This window comes from Oculina patagonica, chromosome 7, assembly GCF_052425735.1.
Source record: "Oculina patagonica isolate OP01 chromosome 7, crgOcupat, whole genome shotgun sequence".
In the NCBI taxonomy this organism is placed as follows: domain Eukaryota; kingdom Metazoa; phylum Cnidaria; class Anthozoa; order Scleractinia; family Oculinidae; genus Oculina; species Oculina patagonica.
Genome location: NC_135764.1, coordinates 15,829,352 through 15,847,807, shown reverse-complemented (window position 1 = coordinate 15,847,807; position 18,456 = coordinate 15,829,352). Strand labels below are relative to the sequence as shown.

The window sequence follows — 18,456 nt, the reverse complement described above, 5'->3', positions numbered from 1 at the left end:
ATGAAAAACTATGCTTCGAAAGTTTTCTGTCACTCTTAAAAGAAAGACTTAACATACAAAGAGAAATCGCGATCCAAAATAACAAACTGCCTGAATTCAAAGAAATATATGAAAATCTTTTGTAGTTTTTTTTTTTTTTTTTTTTTTTTTTTTTTTTTTTCTTAAATACAAGTACGTTACCTTTTTTTTTTCAATACTACTATTTCTACGTTTTCTTTGTATCCTTGTAAAATTAAGTTTAACGATAAATGTATGCACTGTATGTAAAACAAATTGTAACGCATGTAAATACCTTTTATACTTTCTTATTATTTTCTTTCTTTATTCCTGTTCCTGTTTTTTTTATTGTTTCCTTGTACTGTAAGCCCTAACACCAATAAAAGCTTTTTATTGCAAAAAAAAAAAAAAAAAAAAAAAAAAAAAAAACAATATATCCCAGTACAAGAAATTCGTCATCATTTCTCCATATTTGGTCAACTTAAGGATAATGGCTCAGATTCATAGCGGAGGGAACCAATCAGAAAGCTGGAAAAGTCCTTAGTCCTCGCCTACGACTCGCGCTACAATGAGCCTCAGTAGGGTCAAAAACATATTTACGCCCGCGAACATCAGATCTGTTTCAATCCATATGTTATTTAAGTAAACGCACAGGGAGCCCAGGGCCACGATATAGGACAACTCAGGAGCCCATGGCACAGAAATTTAAATTATATGAGTTTGCAATTGAGAAGTATTTGCCATAGCGGAGAGGTTCTCGATAAAATAGTCTACTAAATTAGAAACTTTTTATTATACAGTTACATTGTTTAAACATTTCGGTGTGTAGCCACGCATGTTAAAAAAATAATATAAAAAAGTTGACACTGGCCTCGTTTTGTAAATTTCTAGGGTGTTAAGCCATCATGTTTTTCCCCCTTATGGTCTCGATTGGCGGTCAACGATATTTGTGTAAAGCGGTGCGTGTAAAGTCAAAAGTTCCATGTGTATTCTGTGGAAAGAGCTCCAAGCGAAAGTGATTAGGCCTGTCCCGAATGTGCTCGGTAACTTTTAAGCACCTTTTTGCAGATAAATTTTGCCTTCCTGACCATTCTTGAGTGAAATATAGGTTTAGAGAACATATCAAGTACGAAAAAGTCAAGGATGTCATAAAAAACTACAATTATTGTGAAGAACGAAAAATTTAGCTTTCAATTAACGCTTATCTAAAAATATCAAGAAATTTAGATTGAAACTTTTGAAATTTAGGTAGCAACTCTTTGGATTTTTAACAATTTTTCAGCAACGTTTTGGTATTCCAGAAAGCAATTTTCCAGTATTTTACGGGCACAATCGGGACAGGCCTAAAAGTGATGAGCTGCCTAATTCAGATGAGGATGCAAACTTACCACTAAGGACTCCTAATAACGAGCTGGTAGACAGCTTTAGTGTGACAGTGACAGCGACTCCAAAGAAAAGGTAGACACCGCTCTTGAAACAACGCTTATCATGATCCTTCCGACCACGCTTGGAAGACTAAGAACACTAGCAAGACAGATGACAGACTTCCTGCATGCAGGAATGACATTAATGTGAAGTGGCGGAAACTTGTAACTTAAATAATCACTATAACTTCCCTACTTGCACGTTTTACTAGTCTAAACGGATTCTATCGTCTTCAGAAGATCTTCGCAAATCTTTGTGAATATTTGGACCTTTGTTGGGTTGTATTTAGAAGCCGGAATCTTGCGGATACTGAGAGAAAAAAGCTTGTATTTATAACACTGGGATTTTTCTGAATTCTGCTAGTGGGAATGGAATTTCAACACTGGGAAGTGGGATTTGAAAAAAAATGGGCCGGGGGAAGAGATTGGTACTCCCCCTTCAGGACCCTCCAGTCACAGTCGTTACACTTGATCTTATATACAATTCCTCTGGAAGCCTCTTTCTCGATCTTGTCGTTTGGTTTTTTGAGTATGTTCGTGATGGCACGAATAGGTTTTTTGGCGACCTTGATGTTGAAGCCTCGAAGAACGTTTGCAACTCTTTCGGAAAAACCTTTGGCGTAGGGGAGGATAACAAAACCACGATGGTCGATTGTCTGCTCGGTTGGCAGCCATTGTGAATGAAATTAGGTAGTTATTAGTGGCGAGGGCTTTCGCTACTCGCTTAGTTTCCCGTGATAAATCCTGCTAGGTGGAAGGAATGTTCCTCGCGCGATCCATGAGAGTGCGAGCAACCGAGTGTTTATGCTGGGGATGGTGGTGTGATTTGAAATCAAGGTAACGGTCGGTGTTGGTAGCTTTCCTGTAGACAGACACGGTGATCGAGCCATCTTCTTGTCTGGCTGTTTTGGTGCCAAGAAAGGCAATGGAACCTTCTGATTTTCTCTCGATTGTAAATTTGATGTGAGGGTTGATGGAATTGAGATGTGAGTGGAATTCATCTACGAGTTCCCTTTTTACACAAACACCATACGCCGAACGGCCATCAAATAGATTTGGAGAACGTTGAAATTGTCGACAGGTCATTGGCGTCGAAACAAAGACTAATTCGTGAAGCTTGGCAATCCGTGCGAGATAGGAACGCTATAAACGAACACATGGCGCTACCAAACGTATACAATAGCATTAAGAATATTAGACTCGTTAAGAATACTCTAGAAACTATTTTTGCACTCAGAAAGTTCATTTAGTTTATATCACACATCGGTTACATATTCTAGCAGGACGCCGTTAAACATTTGCATTTTTATCTTTGCTGAAAAAGGCAACAGTAGTGGCCGAAACGTCCAAAAACCATATTTTTAGCCAGTGTCAACTTTTTAATTCTTTTTTACCAAATTTTTAGTTACAATGTGTTACAACTGAAATAATTATGACAATACCCCAAGGCAATGTGCAAACTTTGGTAGGAAAATGGACAAACAAAACAAAATTAATTTAATACATCGGCCATGTAATGATTATTTTTAGGGCCGTTTGGCTCCAACCTGTTTGATGACGAAATTTGACTTTGGGTCGACAATGCAGCCTCGGGAGATAATACATGTTTCGCAACCTGTTATCGATTCGATTCTGCCAAATATGGAAGAGCGATTATCGATTATCGCTCACCAAAGATCTGTTTACATTTCTCGTTGTACCAGTGATACCGTAGCTTTTCGGCAACCCTGAAATTTTGGCAACGCACTTCTTTTGGTTTAGATCCATTTAATTTTTTAATACGACTAATGAAATCTACTTTTTATTTTCTATTAAGTGTCGGCTTTCGAAAATGAAGAAAAACACCACGCAATGTGTCCCTTCCCCCCCTCCATTTTTTTTTTTACTTACTGGCTCAATATTCTTAGCAATTGTGCCCTTTATCAATAGAACTGTCTCCCGTTTAGTTAGACTTTTTAAAGTTATAAATTTACAGTGAAGTCGTAACGCTATCTAGTTCCACATCGGCTGTTGTCGAGCATTCATCATCGTTGTAATGAAGGAAAGGCAAATACTTGGCCACTTTATAGTTACTGATGCGATTGAGACCAAACGGCAGATCATAGACTTTAATAGAAACTGTTTGAAACTGATCATCACTGTCATCTGACAGATGTTGCCTCCAAGCCTTGAGCCCGCGTTCCTCAATGGTGCCAGGGATGGTGTTGTCCAGAATCAATGCAACAAGACATCCTACTGCCATGCTTGTTTTCAACAGGACTGTTAGTATCTGGTCGATTTCCGACACTCCTGTGTATTGAACGAATAATGTCGTTATTTCCGGTTATTGGTCCATGCAGAAGAGGTGAAAACTATAGCTAACAAAATTGAAAAAGTAAACAAACAGATTTATTATTGATCCTGAAAAAGAATTCAACGAACGACAGATTTAGATAACACAGCAAAAACAATAGCAATTTCGTTCAAACAGAAACATCGCGCACAATATGACATTTAGGCATTGCAAAATAGGTGTATATTGGTTATGCTAACTACCCATAAATAACGGGAGACTGAATATTGATTACAATTTGAAGTCCAAGTTCGTTTGTCGGTTTTGTTGAGGTCTTGAAGACCTCGTTTGTTGCAGGTAGATGAGTTCTGTTTCAATTTAGCGTGGATCCTACGTTTTAGACTCAGTCGTTGAAAGTATTTTGTACTGTAGGCAATGCAACAGTGAATCATACCTGTATCTACTGCGTTGGGATGATTGTCCATGTAATGTGGCAGAGCCAATCCAAACACAATGGAAAATCCAACGATAAACAAGTTTCTGGAGGAATTCAGGTCAACAAACTGCAGATTGGAAATTCCGACAGCGGCGATCATTCCAAACATGACCATAAAAACGCCACCAACAATGGGATCTGGAATGCTGACGAATAACGCGCCAATTTTACCAAGGACCCCAACAACCATTAATATAAGAGCTCCAAACTGGATGACACGAAGACTTCCAACCTAATATGGCGTAAAAGGTCTTCGATTAAAATTTAGTTTAAATTTAGAAATCCCTCTTTACATTTGTTAATTTTACGTTCTAGATCACTTGTTACCTCTAAAACGGCGATAACTTAAATGGATGATACAACTATATAATTATAAAGAAACAGCTTAGTTTATATTTTAGTTTGCCCCTGTTATCCAGATCGTGAAAGATCTAATGCAGCATGTCTGTGTCAGGCCCCTTTGTGGTTGTCAGGTAGATAGGACGTACCCCTAGAATGCCAACTTGTCATTTTAGGTGGAAATAGCGTTCGACAGGGCCCTCGTTGAGAGCCATCATGGCCATTAACTCGACTATGAAAGAGAGAGAGAGAGAGAGAAAAATGGCCGAACAGGCAATCGCTTAAAGGGAAGACCTGTGGGAGACCCGAAGGCTCTGTGTTCTTTTTCGTAAATCACGTCCACCAAAGAGAATCAAAGCCGATAATAATCAATAGCAAATGGAACATGAAGGTTACGCGGAAAGATAATAACGATTCTTGATGACGACAAATTTGCCGTAATCAAAAAGATAAACTGGAAACAATAGATTTTCTTACAATTGCAAAGAACTGTGAAAGATAATACTAGACTGGCCATACTTTGAAAAAACCACGTGCACTAACTGACAAAATCAGCCAGGCCACTGACCCGGGAGGTTACAGACTAGCAAACGTTTAGAAAAAACTGACAAAGACCATCTAGGAAAAGAAGGAATTGCACCAGACTTCTAAAAGCCAACAACAATCGACAGAGCCCTCTGGCGCCGTCTTTGATGCTTTTTACCACAACCAATAGCCCAAAGCAATTGTCCCTCGTATGCACCATTTTCACGAAACAATTTCCCTAAGCGTATTACATGAACAACAACAAAAATGGCAACAACTATGCAAGTGGCATTTGTTTACTTACCTTAGTTATGCCGATAGCGCCAATGTTTACACCGTACGAGCTCACGCCATTTCCGGTACCAAAAGCTCCCGCCAAAAGACATCCAATTCCTTGCATTCCAATCCCACGATTCATTGCGTGCTTTGGCGGTGGAGGTGCTCCTGACAGTCTGGCGCAGGCATAGAAATTTCCCACGGACTCAATAATTGTAGTCAACACTCCGGCAAGCATCCCAAACACCCCCGCGGCACTAACAGTAGGCATTCCCCACTGACCTGGATTTAACGTGAATAAAAAAAAATCAAAGAAACAGAATGTAGAGAAAAATTATTTGGCGCTCTTTTCTGTCACTAACCTGGGTACGGAAGTCTGAACCATTGGGCTTCCTTCAACACAGCGATCCTGGAATCACTTCTCGCCATGTACTTAGGAATGCTGGGATCGGAAGGAAAACCTCCCGCTGCAGTGATGATTGCACAAATAATCCATGATGCTGCGATTGCAAGAATTACCTGTGTAACATACATGTAACACGCATTAGTTCTGTCACAGAAGAGTGAGAAACCATCAAGAGAGAACGGTATTTAAGAGTATACTTGTTAGCGATTGACTTTTAATTTAGTTTTTGTCGTTGTCGATTTTCTTTTAACGCGAGTTAATTTTCTTTTGCCGTGAATTTATTTTCTATGCGGTGAGTTAATTTTGTTCTGTCTTAAGATAATTTGTTGTGCTGTGAGCATATCTTGTTTGTTGTTAAGATATTCATCTTGAACCTATTGGCCAACCACGGTAACCGAGAATGGAAACGTTACTGTAAAATTCAGTTAAAAAAAAATAAAAAAAATAAAAAGAAAAACTGAGGACGTCTGCTTTTAGGCTTGCCTAAATTTATATATTAGCGTTCAGAGAACGAATGTATAAAAGAGAATTTGGGTTGGTGTTTAATATTAGAATGCGTTTCCTCTATTGAGGTCAAGTTAATATGGCATGTATAACATATTTCGTTAGTTGGTTAAAAGAACTGAAGATCCGCTATTGTTGTTTCTTCATATCAGGATGTCACGATTCGTATTATCTGATCATAAAAAAATAGGAAAAAATGTTGAAGGAGATTTGTAACGATATTTTGTCGCCATTAGGATAGGATACCTCTTTTATGTCATTGCTGTATTTTTTTAACTCGAGTCGATCTCTCTCGATCTCTCGCTAACCTGTAAGTAGTCTAATGTGTCAGGAACTTGTTAACTGGATATGGAACTTTGGACATAGTTGACAAAAATATCGATAATTGAACAGTAGTTAGATTTGTAAATATCAAGTAGGTATTTATAAGCAAGACACTTTGCTCTCACAGTGCCTCTTCCCACCAGGTGTATAAATGGTACACGCGAATATAATTCTGGGAGTAACCCTGCAATGGACTAAAATAGCAGGCCATCTAGGAGGGAAGTGTTTAGAAACACTCCTAGTCGCTTAATGCTACGGAAGCCAGGGTAGCTTTGGCCTGATGGCCACAAGGCTCAAACGCGCAATCAATTATGCCCCTTTATTTTTTATTCGCTTATTGTTAATTCAGTGAACTTGTAATAAATTAAATGTAAAACATGCATCATAACACATCCAAAATACTCACTGGAAATAATCTGAACAATGGAAAGCGGCCAATATACAGACCTCCTCGTCCCTTACTATACATTGGCACTGGAATATCGATCTTGGTAAGGTACTGGGAAAACAGAGCCATAAACACAATAGTCCTGAAACACATACAAAATAAAGTAAAAAAAGAGAAATAAGAGAAGGATAATCCAAAAAGACATCAGCGGACATCTAACTGCAAAATTATACTCTTGTGGCTTTAATACTGGGAACCGTTCACTTTTTTTAAAAAAAGGGGGGAGGGCTGGTGGGATTTGAGGGGGGGCTTGAACAAAATATGGCTGCAAAAGGGGGGGGGGCAGCCAAAAAATATGGTCTGTAGGGGGGGAGGCAGTGGGTCACTGAAAATAATTATACTTTTTAGGTGTTGTAATGAGGGCTTCTGTTATAGTAAAAAATCTTGCCAGAATGCCCAAAATAACATACCCTTGGTTTTACAATAATTAAAGATAGAAACTTCACGGACAGTTACTCAGAGTTTCACGCACGAAGCGATCATCAGACTGTGCCGTTAGATGCGGTGAAGTACAATTTAAACTACGTTCATGGAAGACGGTTGGAACGATCCTGTCTCTGATTGGCCGCGTAGTACTTGTTTTCGTGCCTGCACTTGGTAACAAGCTCAGATCTTTTGTTCAAGAGGGTGGATCTGTCAGCTGATAGTATGCAGAGCTTCTCCGTCAGACACAAATTGCAGCGTGACGGGTTTCCCCTGTAAGCGCTTGCTCTCGTGACAATGGACCACTTGATCGAAAATTCGGTGTTGTTGTCTTTCAGGTCCCAAATGTACTTTGATAGTACAGTGTCGTGTGAATGCGTGCGATGTTTGAAGGAAAGCTTATGGTTATTGAACCTAGTTTTGAAACTTTGCTCAGTCATATGCCGATGTAAACCTTCGTTTCGCCGGGTGTTGTAGCGACAGTGGCTTTGTAAACGACATTGTTGACAAGACATCCACCATCAAGAGGGCTAAGGTCTTTATTTCTGCAGTTACACGATTTATTGGACTCGACGCGAGTGTCGTCCTTGGCGAGAATTCTTGAGTTGTGGCTCTTGATGATGCTTGCCATATTGTTAGTGCAGCTGTAGCTGACCTTCACATTATTCCTATTAAAAACCTTGTGCAATATATGTGACCTAGGGAAATGCTTATCAACTAAGTGGAGGAACGATCTCGCAATATTCGTCTGGATATTCTCACTGTAAGGCGGGTTGAACCAAATGATGTTTCTTGGTCTGTTCCTGCGTCTGCGGTCTGTCCGGTTGTCATCTCTCACATATCGCAGACTGTCACGATAACCACTGAATTTGAGAGCATCATTGTAGACTTGCGATGCTTTGTTGAATTCGTCAGGGTCGCAAGATAAGCCTGAGATTCTGGTGCTTATAGTTGCTGGTAGATGCTTGATTATGGAACGTGGGTGGTTGGACTTTGCATTGATGTATAGTGGATGGTTGTCCGGCTTTCTATACGGGCAAAACTTTCCGGTGGAGAGGTTCAATGTCACGTCCAGGTAGTTGACAATTTTCAAATTCGATTGGACTGTTATTTGAAGGCCTAGTTCTCCAATTTTTTTTGAAAAATCTTTCCTCGCCTTGTCAAGAGATCTTGCGCTCATATTCTTAAACACTGCTAGGCCATCATCCCTGTACAGGCCGATGTTCCCACTCGGGTAGGCGGAAGTAAGCTTGTGCAGGATATACAGACCTACCAACTCGCATACCTCAGCGCCATCGTAACTGCCCATCGCAACATCGAACATAGGCGAATCACCTTTTTTGACCCATGGTTCGTTGTTGTTGAATAGAAGGGTTTTCCTGGAGTGCATGATAATCTCTACATCTTCATCGGAAACGGTAGTAAATTGCCTCGCGTAGTTTAGCGACAACTTCAGAAGGGCTTCAGAAATGGACGGGTAGAAATCAACTATATCAAAAATTAGGAAGGTGTGTCGGCTCTTGTCTTCTATACCAGAGAACCAATCGATAACAGAGCGTGTGTTTCTCCATTGGTTGGCGTTAGTTTGGGATCTGATGCTGTTGTTAACTCTGTCAAGAATTTGCTTGCTGATCAGCCCTAGGTTATTCTTCGCTGGGTTTTAAAAATTTAATTTTTTTCCGGGGGAGCATGCCCCCGCAACCCCTTACTTTGTTATGTACCAAACGCTATTAACCGTTAAAAGCTCCTATAGACCTTGCACGGATTGAGGCTCGAAGTGAAGCTTTAAGCAGTCAACTTCATTGAAGACAAAATATCTCTTTAGAGAAAGAGCTTGCGTCTTTTTTGCAGAACTTGTCGTCGCCTCAGAATCGGCCGTCGCTATCCCAGATGAAGTGCGGGTTAATTTCTTAACCTGGAAAGACGTCGGGGGAAAAATAAAGGTGTATTAAGACTCATGCCCAGCGTTGCGACTAATCACGTGCCCTACTCGGATAGCCTTTGGTTCGCTTGATTCATTGATTGGGAAACGATTTTCGTGGCACTGCTCGGATGACTCAAGACTTCCAGGCTATAGTAGCCCCGCAGCCTCTAGAAAGGTCAAGGATTGTCTGACGTCCTTAAGGGAGGAACAACTTCAGGCGAGAATCTCACCATCTCAAGAAGATTTTTGCGATTTTTTTTAGACTCACACGATCTCTACCAAAATACCCGGATTAACTGGATTCACTACGGTTATCAGTCGTTAATCGTACCATTTCTCTGCGTCAGAGTTAGGGCTAGGACAGGAATAAGATTAGATCTGGGAAGAAATTAATTAAGGACTGGGAACTTAAAAAAATAGAACACTTATGAGCTGTGTGCATTACGTTTCTAAAACCTATTCAGTGTGGAAAAATCTCAGTATTTATAAAATAAACAAATTATAATTACAGCATGGAAAGTGCTTTGTAGGGTATTTATGCACTCGTTGGTTTGTAACAGAAATCTCACTTGTTCAATTTCTGATACTTCGCCAACTCGTGCGTAAATACCGTAGGCGTGCACTTTCCATGAAGTAATCTATATTTTTTAAACAAGAAGGAACATTTTGGCATATAACGCGTACACCAGGCATGAGTTAACCGATCATAAATACTTACGCCATTGATACCCCCCAGTGTTTACCTATAAAAATAAGAGATAAAGCCAATTGTTTAAATTGAACAGCGGATAAGAACAAGTTCGATGAACAATACGGAATTTTGCACATCACTTACCCGCCTTTTCTGCTGCCGCCTTGAAAAGTGCCACGCCCACCAGAGTGACTGTAGGTGCAGTGGTGAGCGGTCCAATGAAGCGAAGAAGAAACCCAATGAGGCCAGTGAAGCCGATCACGACTTGAAACAATGACGAGACTATTATTGCACCTTGGATCTAGCGTAGGAACAAAATTCAATAGTAACAATGAGGGTAGTGATTAGTTCCTTGACAAATTGATTGGACGGACGAATAGATAAGGTTAAGATAATTTTAAATGGCAGTGAGGTGACCATGGAAACAGAATAAACTCAAGGAAAGGCCAGTGTTTACAAACCTTACCTCTCTCATTTGAGGTTTCCAAACGTCGTAATTGTTGATAAGTGAGCTTTGAGTTGAGTTTTCATTTTCTTTAAATGAGAGAACATCAAGTAAGCAATGAAACGTTATACTGAAACAAGTGAATGGCATAAATATCGCACTTTTCCAAAGCTACACAAACCTTTTTGTAGGTACACGATACTTGGTAGCAGTTCCCTTACGAAGGGTTGTTAAGATTAAATTTTTAGCAGACCACGAGTAGAGAGAGGCGCAAATTAACTCAGCCAGGAAAAAATGAAAGATAGTTGTTTATGTGTAACCGATTTATCACTGCCAGTGTGACGTCACATGACAACGAGAGAGAGCGCTTCCCGTGGCATGGTCAGTTGAGCGGGATTGAGCTTGGGTACGCCGCAACAGAGGCCCAGGAAGGCTTAAAAGGGGAAGCCACGAGCCATGCGGCCCACACTGCCGGAGCTTATCTCGGTTTATCCCAAGAACGCAACGCAGTGACCCCGGCCGGGACTCGATCTCGAACTGCTCGATCCGAAGTCCGGCGCACTAACCAAGAAAGAAAAGCTGCCTTTATAGTGGCAATTAGAATAAAATTTCGTGAATGATTGGATAGAAGAATCGTCCCACTAAGTTTGCGGAATATCGTCTGATATGTCCTTGCGGTCCTCATTGGTTAAATAAAGGGCGACATTCTGCAACTTTCTTATGTCCACACTTTTTCGTTCTTTGTCCGTAAAAAACAGTAAAACTGACCTTCAGGTTTGGGACATGTCCACTGCGGAAGAGACAGGATGGCAAATGTCGGAATAAGGAAAGCACTAGATCCTCCGTGAACGATAGGGAGCCTGCAATCATATGAGGTTATTTTGTTTTTATTATTAGCTTATTACCCTCAATCGAAGCCGATAATTGGGCAGTATAGGTAAGAATATTTCAGAATCATCAATGACTGCTAAATCTCCTTTCGCAGACTTTAAAGGCGGCTAACATTGATCTATAAGTGCTACATTTTTTATAAAATGAGCCGATTGGTTTGGCGATAGATAGATAGATAGATAGACAGACAGATTCTTTTCTTTCTTCTTTTCGAAATGCGTCTTGAAAGACGAATACCGAAAGGAAGATCGTCTAGACGCGTAACGTGTCTTGTGCCTTCTTGTCTTTATACTAGAGACGCATAATCAGACGAGCAACAAAAATTGGGTGACTGAGAAAGGTCGTGATTTAGACATTTAGTGAATTTTTTACCATTGAAATTACTAAGCAGCGTAACTAAATAATTTTTATTAACTCGATCTGGTGATAATTTAAGATTTAATACTGATTTATTTTTCAATACCTTGCTCCAAACGTAGACTGTAGCAAGGTTATAAGACCAGAAACGAAGAATAAGGTACTCAGTACTTCACTGATTGCAAGTGTGTTATTTGCAAAACACATTGGCCCACTGAGAAGGAAGGGAAACGCCAAAGTTCCTCCTAACATGGTCAGGTAATGCTAAACAAGAAAAATTATGTTAGGACAGAAACGATTTTTTCAGTTTCTCATAAAGATTTTCTAAGTATTATTTAGTGCTCACACCTTGGTTATAACTGAAGAACTAATGCCAAATGCTTTAAATTATCTGCCGATACGATTAAATTCAACCACGAGGAACTATCGCCCCAACCTTTTTATTGCAATTGATGTCACAGCCCTAGTACGATTAACGCCGCAATTGCACGACATGAATCTATGTGAAATCCTTTCCTTGAAATTAGCTAATTTCTTTGAAGTGTACTGATAAAAACCATCAAAATGAACTGATGCTGCCGTTGTAAAGTAGCTAGCCTATTGTCTATGTCAGTCCTGTTGTCAGTAAGTCACACCAAAACACACGAAATCCCTACATGTTCAGCAAACCCCAGAAGTTTTCTTGTTTGACCCTTTGTAGGCTATGCAATGCAACTGTGCACGATCCAACTGTTTATCACAGAAAAATACTCCATAGAAAAATTGATGTGACAATGGGAGGTAGTCAGTCTGAAGGTTAAGCCACACAGTTTTGTAGCAGAACATTTGAACATGCAAGTAAAGAAAATTGCTGGAGCGATCTGTGGTCATAGCTTAAAATATAAAAATGTTTAAAACAGATCTAAAAATATAAAAGGATACTCTCCCTTTTATATTTTTAGATCTGTTTTAAACATTTTTATATTTTATGCAAGTAAAGTTTTGGTTATTTAAAGTTCCTCATTGGGTAAGCCAAGCAAAATATTCAAATGATTTTCAAATTAAAAGAGAAAAACCCACTAGTAAGGGCTGCCCTTACCTGGAAGCCCAGCAATAAGCAGATGTGCCATGGTGGATTCTCATCAATGAGGTAAGACAGGCCGAAAGCTCGTCTTTTCGTCTGGGTTCGAGGTGGAGTATCAGACTCAATAACCTTCAAACCAGGAAATAGAATAGAAGCATTTTTAAAGAAAAGGTAAACAGCGACAAAGTGTCTTCTGAAATAAACTTTTGGTTATGGTCGGGTTCTATTTACTTTCTACTCGAAACTCTAATGATAAGCTATTGGCCTGGAAAAGAACTTTTTCACAAAGATGTTCCTTCAAAAGCAGAGTATTTACTGAGTATTTGTAATGCTTTTTCAATAAACTTTATGCGCGAGTTGTAGAATGCAAGATGTTACTTGTTTTGAAATCGCAACCCAGACATTCTGCCGGGCCGGAAAAAACTCGTCAATAGTTTTTACGAACTTTATCCGCTGTGTTGTTCTTAGAACTTTATATCATAGATACTGAGATTTTCTCACGAAAAAACGATTGCGTACAAATGATACGTAAAATGCATTAGCCAAAAGGAAAGGCGAACGATGAAAACTCACTAGTGAAAAAACGTCGTTCGTCCAATCACAAGCGCGAACGACGAAAACTCACTTGTGAACAACACGTATCGCCATTTTTATTCTCGTCGTAAACACCGGCGACATGGCGGAGACACGTTCAAGATTTGTTCGTGTTTTTAACGGCTCCACTGAGTCGTTTATATTGCAGAACAGGAAAACCAAAATACTATAAAGAAAACGAAACAAGACGGCCTTGTTGTCACAAAGTTTCTTCAAACAAAAGAGAAACACGAAGCGAGATAATCGAAATTCCTCCTACCGAGTTGAATAAACCTTTGAGTAAATTCGTACAAAGGAAGGAAACAAGAATACGGGCCGTCTTCACTCCGAGGGATTGTAGCGAGTTTTGATTCAGATGATGACTAAGACACTGCAGGTTTGTCCTTGGTTTTGGCAGACCGTTTTCTTGATTTAATTTGGTAAAAGTTCGCTCGAGTTCGCGTTGAGTTATTCAGCGTTTAGCGCTGTTTTGTTGTGTTAAAACACTGGAACTTGCAAGTTTTGTTCAAGTCTCAGTCAGGTTTTCTATCAAAAGTTGTTTTTGTAAAAGTTGTGAGAGTATAAACTGACGTCTCATTTCTTGTGCTACTTCATTAAAGATGTGATTTTGAAAGACAAACATGTTTTAGTTATTTTAGTTTATGGCAGATGAATGGGTTTCCTAAACACGCGCGTAACTGATAAAAAGTCGAGCGATATAATTTGCTTTTCAAAAACCTCAGTATCTATAAAATAAACAAATTACACCATGGAAAATGCTTCGTACGATTTTTATTCACTCGTAAAGTTGTATCAGAAAACTCACTCGTTCGCTACGCTCACTCGTTCGTTTTCTGATACTACTCAACTCGTGAATAAAAATCGTACGCGCGCATTTTCCATGGAGTAATCTCTATTTATACATGTATCATGAGTGACTTAAATCGGCTTTTGAACTTAACTAATAATTTCTTTTTAGTTCATTCTGAAATGGCAAAGGAGCGCTTTTTGTATCTTCGCAGAGGAACAGCTAAAATTGTCAGTCGCGACGGCCGACGCTTTAAGGGCCTATGGTGCCCCGGCTAACCGAGTTACCCGGCTAACCGAGCTACCCGGGGCGAGCCAACCTTTTATACGTTTCTTTAGAGAACGCATCGAAGCGTTTACATGCAAGACGGGAAACCCGCCTTGCCGGGGCACTCGGTCTGCTTGCCCGGGACACCCTTCTAGGCGGGATAGCTTTTTGCCATGTAAACGGTTATGCCCGGGCTATCCCGGCTTGCCGGGATAAGTCTTCGCGCGTGTTCTTAAATTAAATTTGAAGTTAATGGCTTAAAATGCATAAATTCTGGACCCAAACAGTGCTATTTGACCAAAATTAGATCAAATTAGTTTTCTCTGTAGGCTGGGAAATTTTTCTTTGAGCAACAGCTAATTAATTCGAAATTTTCGTAGGAATGATTATCCTAATTTACGAAACAACAAATTTAATTTCAATTTGGCGGCCAAAGCCGGACTGTTAAATTTCGATTGAATTCCCCCATAAATGGACGTACTAAAGTTCTACGATCTTCCACATCAAAATAAAACAGGTTGGAAGACGGCTAGCCTCGATTATTTAGTAAAAAGTCATATTTTTCTTCATTCATTTGGAGCTACATGGTTTTCCCACGCTGTGACACGCTTCAATGACGCTGTCTCAACTCGGTGTGGCCTGTTTACATGGAGGGAGGGTGCCCCGGCTAACCGAGTTACCCGGCTAGAAGGGATAAAACCTAGCCCGCCTTTACATGCAGAATTCGCAACCCTTCTACCCGAGATGAGACAGCGTCATTGAAGCGTGTCACGGCGTGGGTAAACAATGTAGCTTCAAATGATTGAAGAAAAATATGACTTTTTACTGAATAATCAAGGCTTTTCGTCTTCAAACCTATTTTAATTTGATGTGCAAGTTCTCAGAAATTTTCTGCGTTCATTTTTGGCGAAATTCAATCGAAATTCAACAGTATTTGGCCGCCAAATTGAAATTAAATTTGCTGTGTCGTGAATTAGGATAATCATTCCCACGAAAATTTCGAATTTGCTCAAAGAAATATTTCCAGCCGGTTTAACCCTAACCCTAACCCTAACCCTAAACTAATTTTGATCAAATAGCACTGTTTGGGTCCAGAATTTATACATTTTATGCCATAAAACCGCGCGAAAACTTATCCCGGCAAGCCGGGATAGCTCGGCCATAACCGTTTACATGGCAAAAAGCTATCCCGCCTAGAAGGGGCAAGTAGACCGAGTGCCCCGGCAAGGCGGGTTACCCTTCTAGCATGTAAAGGCTTCAATACGTTTTCTTGAGAAACGTATGAAAAGTTGGCTCGCCCAGGGTAGCTCGGTTAGCCAACTCGGTTAGCCGGGGCACCCGCCTTCCATGTAAACAGGCCCTAAAAGGCTAGGTTTCATCCCTTCTAGCCGGGTAACTCGGTTAGCCGGGGCACCCTCCTTCGGCACGTGCCGATGCGGCAAGCGAGAAGAAACAATTTTGCTGGCTTCTTTCGAATTCGATATTAGTACTTTCGCTCAACAATTGTCAGAAGCTTCAATCTAAAACATGCCATTTTAAAGAATTTATTGGAAAAATGAATTTCAGGCTACGTATTGAGAAATACCATCCACTCATTATAATTGTCATAATTTAGAATAACAGACAATTGCTTCCTTCTTTGTCTATTTCAATCTAGTAATAAAGTTTTTTTAAATTAATTAAGTGCTAAGTATTAAAAGTATGCACTAGATATTATTTCCTTATTTATAGTTCACATGTAAGCAACGTGAACGTGTAATTTCGTTTAAATTAAATCGTTATTTTACTATTCCTTCTTGTATTTTTTTATTTTTGTTTATCGATATACTGTAAATGTGTCGTATGTTAGTAATAAGTATCAAAAGTTTGCACTAGATATATAATTTCCCTATTTATAATATACATGTAATTTCCTTCTTTATATAATACACAAGTTTCGATTTACTGTAAATGTGTCGTATGTTAATCAATAGAACAAAAATACACAAGAAAATGTAAATTCCTCGTTCTAAAAACGCCAAAAGTAGCATGGATATCATCGTCGGAGTTGATTTTCATAACATTTCCTCCGCACTAACGATAAGAGGAGTACCATGACTTGAAGCATGCAAAGACTCGATTGCAATCGCGAGCGCGCACGAGGCAAGAGTAACCCGAGAACTAAAGCGGCTCGCCAATACACCGATTTCTATGCATTGAAATGCGAGTCGAATTTTACCTCAATTAATATCTGCACAAAAGAAACGTTCAAGCATTATATTATCCATTGTACTATTAGAATAAATCGATCGAATCGAAAAAAAACTTCCATTGGGACCCTGGAAGTCTCGCAAATGAGACACAATTGCCGGATCGACAACTCCACTTATCGTCGAACTTATCGAATATGAATAAAATTATCCATTTGTCGAATCGACAATCTTTTATCGGGGCCCGGCAACAAGCTACTGTGGATTTAAAAAAAAATCGTCTAATATCAGCTTATAGGATACAATTTTAGAATCGACAACTCTTTTCGGGTCGAATCTAGTCGACAGTATTGGAAACCCTCAAACTGATGACGGGTGGTAGGATGGCGAGCAGTGTGTTCAAGCTTCATATGCTTGTCCCAGAACTGAATTTGAGGATGTTGGCAAACTGGCTTCACCTTACTCCGTTGACTATATAACAACCGATAACTAAACTTACAAATTGCAGTAGGTTGCAAAATATCTCATGAGAAAAGTTCTAGCTGTTTCAGTATCCAAGAAGTCGGAAAATAGGCCCGCAAAAGTCACACACCAGGTGAACCTCTGACGATTGTGGCATGTTGCCAAACGTGATCACTTGTAGTAGACGTTTTCAATACATATAGCTGGATTATCATGCGATCTAATGGTCCGATCGTATTGGAGAGACGTTTCCTTGTAAGAACTACTACAAGCAGGTACTGATTGTATGGTTGAAGTTCCACAAGAAGGTTCAATCTTTTTTAAACCCTCAACATAAGGGTCCCCGAACTTGCTTTGGCTCAGCTGCTTATGTGAGATGTACTTTGAAAACTGTATTTCATTGTGTCGTGTATTTTAAAATTACTGTCGCTTGACTTACCTTGATTTCTTGTTGTGGCATTACTTTTCTATAATATGTATATACACTACAAAGGCTCTTGATCTAATGAAGGAGACGAGACTTGCAGAGTTTTCCACAGTATTAGTTTAACCTGAATCAAAATTATGACGCGTGAATTGTGAATGCGTGACTTTATGTCTCGGCTGTATTGTCATGCAAATGGTCTCCGATGTCACTGAAGCAGACGTTGAAAAATAGGAAGTGTCTGATGTCTGAAGGGTCTTTCGAAGATTATTGTTTGCGACTAAATTACTGTGAAAATTCGGCACGTATTAGTAAAAATGGAAATTGACTTTAGACGTAGGGAGGCTTAACCTGATTACGGTAAAGGAACATTTTACCTTGGGTGAACCGAAAAGGTTAAAAGCAGTATAAAATAAACATATAGAAAGGGTCTCGTATACTTTTTAACGTTAGGTGTGATAGGGGCTATTTATTTATTCTATTATTATTTTTCCGTGAAACGTGATTTGAGCTTTAATTTTTCGTGATTCGTGTTTCTCAATTTTGAGCATTTTTTACGTACACGTGAGCGAAATTTTTTGATAATTTCGTGAATCATCTTTTTTCGCGTGACTTAATTTCCAAGTATTTTAGTGTTCTAGTAAATGTAGGTCTTTGTTTGCTACCCTGTGTTTGTGCTTTGAACAGATGCAACTTTTGTCAGCTATTTGTCGCGTGCATGATCTTAACAGACATGATATAAAACGCTGGAATTTCTGTGGTTTTAACATTGTTTAAGCCTTCCGAGCGTAACAGTCGAAACAGGGATCGCTTTGATTTATGCGTGAACGTGAAAGAATTGTGGGCACCATTCGTGACTCGTGAAAAGGCCCAAAAATTTTTTTACGTGTTTCAATTTTGCAAAGCGGTATGGGAGACCTTCTAAAAA

General features: G+C 39.5%; 1 protein-coding gene across 1 annotated transcript; it reads right to left on the bottom strand.

Annotated features, from left to right (window-relative positions):
• Positions 1-117: 117 nt before the first annotated feature.
• LOC144661189 (solute carrier family 23 member 2-like) lies at positions 118-17,666 on the bottom strand. Its single transcript, XM_078521891.1, has 12 exons — positions 17,544-17,666; positions 12,821-12,934; positions 11,849-12,006; positions 11,263-11,354; positions 10,516-10,583; positions 10,194-10,350; positions 10,077-10,101; positions 6,970-7,093; positions 5,692-5,848; positions 5,358-5,611; positions 4,148-4,421; positions 118-3,710 (listed from the first exon to the last, which is right to left on the bottom strand). Exons 1-12 carry the CDS (start codon positions 17,562-17,564, stop codon positions 3,391-3,393), a joined length of 1,764 nt encoding a protein of 587 aa, XP_078378017.1. The 5' UTR covers positions 17,565-17,666; the 3' UTR covers positions 118-3,390.
• Positions 17,667-18,456: the final 790 nt, after the last annotated feature.

Excerpts from the sequence above, each read along its gene's own strand:
- LOC144661189 (XM_078521891.1), bottom strand. The coding sequence starts at position 17,564 with ATGCCACAACAAGAAATCAAG. Across the intron at positions 5,612-5,691 it reads GTTCAGACTTCCGTACCCAG|GTCAGTGGGGAATGCCTACT; the intron begins GTTAGTGACAGA and ends CGTTAAATCCAG. Across the intron at positions 4,422-5,357 it reads GCGCTATCGGCATAACTAAG|GTTGGAAGTCTTCGTGTCAT; the intron begins GTAAGTAAACAA and ends ACGCCATATTAG.